Source organism: Coregonus clupeaformis, unplaced genomic scaffold (assembly GCF_020615455.1).
Source record: "Coregonus clupeaformis isolate EN_2021a unplaced genomic scaffold, ASM2061545v1 scaf1214, whole genome shotgun sequence".
Classification (NCBI taxonomy): domain Eukaryota; kingdom Metazoa; phylum Chordata; class Actinopteri; order Salmoniformes; family Salmonidae; genus Coregonus; species Coregonus clupeaformis.
In genome coordinates this window covers 26,392-29,896 of record NW_025534668.1, presented here as the reverse complement: position 1 = coordinate 29,896, position 3,505 = coordinate 26,392, and the positions used below count along the sequence as shown (strand labels likewise).

The 3,505-nt window shown below is 39.1% G+C and overlaps 1 protein-coding gene across 1 annotated transcript; it reads left to right on the top strand.

Annotated features, from left to right (window-relative positions):
- The first annotated feature begins 1,826 nt into the window (after positions 1-1,826).
- On the top strand, positions 1,827-3,190 carry LOC121562667 (gastrula zinc finger protein XlCGF17.1-like). Its single transcript, XM_045217745.1, has 2 exons — positions 1,827-1,839; positions 1,953-3,190. Exons 1-2 carry the CDS (start codon positions 1,827-1,829, stop codon positions 2,990-2,992), a joined length of 1,053 nt encoding a protein of 350 aa, XP_045073680.1. The 3' UTR covers positions 2,993-3,190.
- Positions 3,191-3,505: the final 315 nt, after the last annotated feature.

Sequence of the window (3,505 nt, the reverse complement as noted above, 5' to 3'; positions counted from 1 at the left end):
TGTTTGTCTGCCATGAATTATCATAATCCATACACCGGTAAGAGTCTACAGGTAAAATGCTAAAATAGCTACATGTACATACGTTATTGTCTCAACTGTATCAAAAAGTCATTTTCATATTAGCTATATAGCTAGCTAGCTAGACAGTTGCATACAGGTACCGTTATAGCTTGCCATTGTTTACAGAAGTCTTCTAAGTCCCTATAGCAACAAGCCATTGTTTACAGAAGTCTTCTAAGTCCCTATAGCAACAAGCCATTGTTTACAGAAGTCTTCTAAGTCCCTATAGCAACAAGCCATTGTTTACAGATGTCTCGTTGCGGGATGAAGCAACGTTAAGACAGATAGCTGAGCTGGCCAGTTGCATTCTGCCGTGAAAGCATCCCCCGGACTAGACACAACCCAGCAAACATATATTTCTGAGAAGAGCAGGACTTCTGCAATGAAAAGGCCGTGGAGATGACATGTCCTGGTTTAGGGTTACACTAACCCTAACAAAGAGCAGTACTGTAGCTATACAACAGTAGAAGGATCTGATGATCTAACCCTAACAAAGAGCAGTACTGTAGCTATACAACAGTAGAAGGATCTGATGATCTAACCTAACAAAGAGCAGTACTGTAGCTATACAACAGTAGAAGGATCTGATGATCTAACCCTAACAAAGAGCAGTACTGTAGCTATACAACAGTAGAAGGATCTGATGATCTAACCCTAACAAAGAGCAGTACTGTAGCTATACAACAGTAGAAGGATCTGATGATCTAACCCTAACAAAGAGCAGTACTGTAGCTATACAACAGTAGAAGGATCTGATGATCTAACCTAACAAAGAGCAGTACCGTAGCTATACAACAGTAGAAGGATCTGGATGATCTAACCCTAACAAAGAGCAGTACTGTAGCTATACAACAGTAGAAGGATCTGATGATCTAACCCTAACAAAGAGCAGTACTGTAGCTATACAACAGTAGAAGCATCTGATGATCTAACCCTAACAAAGAGCAGTACTGTAGCTATACAACAGTAGAAGGATCTGATGATCTAACCCTAACAAAGAGCAGTACTGTAGCTATACAACAGTAGAAGGATCTGATGATCTAACCCTAACAAAGAGCAGTACTGTAGCTATACAACAGTAGACAATGTAATAATGTTAATGGTTTGCCTAATCAGGTAACCTGGTGAGATAATGTTCAGAGAATCCATTTTGGCAATTTGGTGAAAGTAGTCCTTTTCTAAATATATGTAACTACATGAGACTGAAAAGGGACGGTGGGTCACATATTTGGTTGTGATAATTGCAAAATATGTATTTTGGATGCAGCACTTGAAGCTTGAATGCTAACGCTCATTAACAGGCTGGTAGCAAAGCTAGCCAAAGAGCATTTTACTGGTTGAAGTTTAAATGTTTTTTAAGGTATAAAGCAGTTGATTTGAGACGATGACACAAACATTATATTAAACAGGACGTTCAAACGAGCCTTACAATTATAATCCAAAAGTAGTGTGAAATGCACTCTGTAAATGGAGGCTATTTTTGCTGGCAGCCTCTGAGAACTCCTTGAGTTTACCCCACGGTGGTGAAATTGTGAATACCGACACAGATCTTAATGCTGCAATTCTTGCAATCACAGAAATGGGCCTATATTGGTGATCAAAAGTCGTCTGGCAAAGTGCTTAGGGTTTCAGAAACTTTAATAACTAATTTCTAGCCTAGAATCATTCACTATACTAGTGAAAAAATAAGACAGAATATGGCTGTTGTTGCTCACTTGATGTCTTATTAAGACAATTGTCAAATAAGTTTGTAAAAGCATATAAACATGAATTACAGACGTAAATTGTTGTACAACATCATGGACATCACCTTTTAGCTCAAATAAACAGTGGATTTCTGCTGTTGTGGGACATTAACCATCTGTCTGACTTTGTTGTTCACACAGGAGAGAGACGTGACTATTGTGGATCCTCTGGGGAGCCTCAACAACATCATGAAGCTGACGAGGCAGAGAAGAGTCTTTCCACATCAGAACATCTCAAGAAACATCAGCGGAAACCCACGGGGAAGAAATCTCACCACTGCTCTGACTGTGGGAAGAGTTACTCAAGCTCAGATTCACTAAAAGTACACCAGAGAATTCACACTGGAGAGAAAACTTATAGCTGTGATCAATGTGGGAAGAGTTTTACTACATCTAACCAGCTGACTATACACCAGAGAACACACACAGGAGAGAAATCTTACCACTGCTCTGACTGTGGGAAGAGTTTTTGTTCATCAGGACAGTTAAAATCACACCACATAACACACACAGGAGAGACATTTTACAACTGTTATCAATGTGAGAAGAGTTTTAGTCACTCAAGCAGCCTGATAGTACATCAGAGGATCCATACAGGAGAGAAACTCCATAGCTGTGATCAATGTGGGAAGCGTTTTGTTGCATCTAGCCAGCTGACTATACACCAGAGAACACACACAGGAGAGAAACCTTATAGCTGTAATCAATGTGGGAAGCGTTTTGTTGCATCTAGCCAGCTGACTATACACCAGAGAACACACACAGGAGAGAAACCTTTTAGCTGTAATCAATGTGGGAAGCGTTTTGTTGCATCTAACAAGCTGACTATACACCAGAGAACACACACAGGAGAGAAACCTTTTAGCTGTAATCAATGTGGGAATAGTTTTGTTACATCTGGAACCCTGAAAACACACCAGAGAACACACACAGGAGAGAAACCTTATAGCTGTAATCAATGTGGGAAGCGTTTTGTTGCATCTAGCTGTTGTACTATACACCAGAGAACACACACTGGAGAGAAACCTTTCCACTGCTTTGACTGTGGAAAGAGTTTTGTTTCATCAGGGAGTTTAAAATCACACCAGAGAACACACACAGGAGAGAAACCTCATAGCTGTGATCAATGTGACAAGAGATACTCTGATAAAAGATCTCTGATCAAACATCAGACAATTCATACATGAAGGAGGTGTTTCATGATATCAATGAAATAATGTCACAATGTAGAATGTTTTAAGAATGTAGAAGGAATATTTTAATGAATAATGTCACGATTTAGAATGTATGCAACACTTCAAAGTGTAGCTAGATGTTTTCTACAAATGTTCCTCTACACATTATTCCCAGATTCCCGTGTGGTTTTTTGAGCTGTTAGTTTTAACAGGACCAGCAACCTCATCTCCCCCTCCCCAATTGATTTCAACGTGATATCGATGAGTGATGACAAATAAGTATTGAATTTGTCTTTGTTTTGGGGACCCTGAATTTAAATGCATCACTTAAAATGTAGCTGACTGTATTCTGCAAGTTGTCCTCCAACCAGTGAGGTAAAAGATATCTCCCATTTCCATGCTGACTTTTAGTTAGTTTCAACTGCACGTACAACGAATTTAATCGATATCAGTGATTTATTGCCACAAAACAACATTGTTGTTTTAAGATGCTTGTTTAAAAAATACAAGTAATATCATTATTGA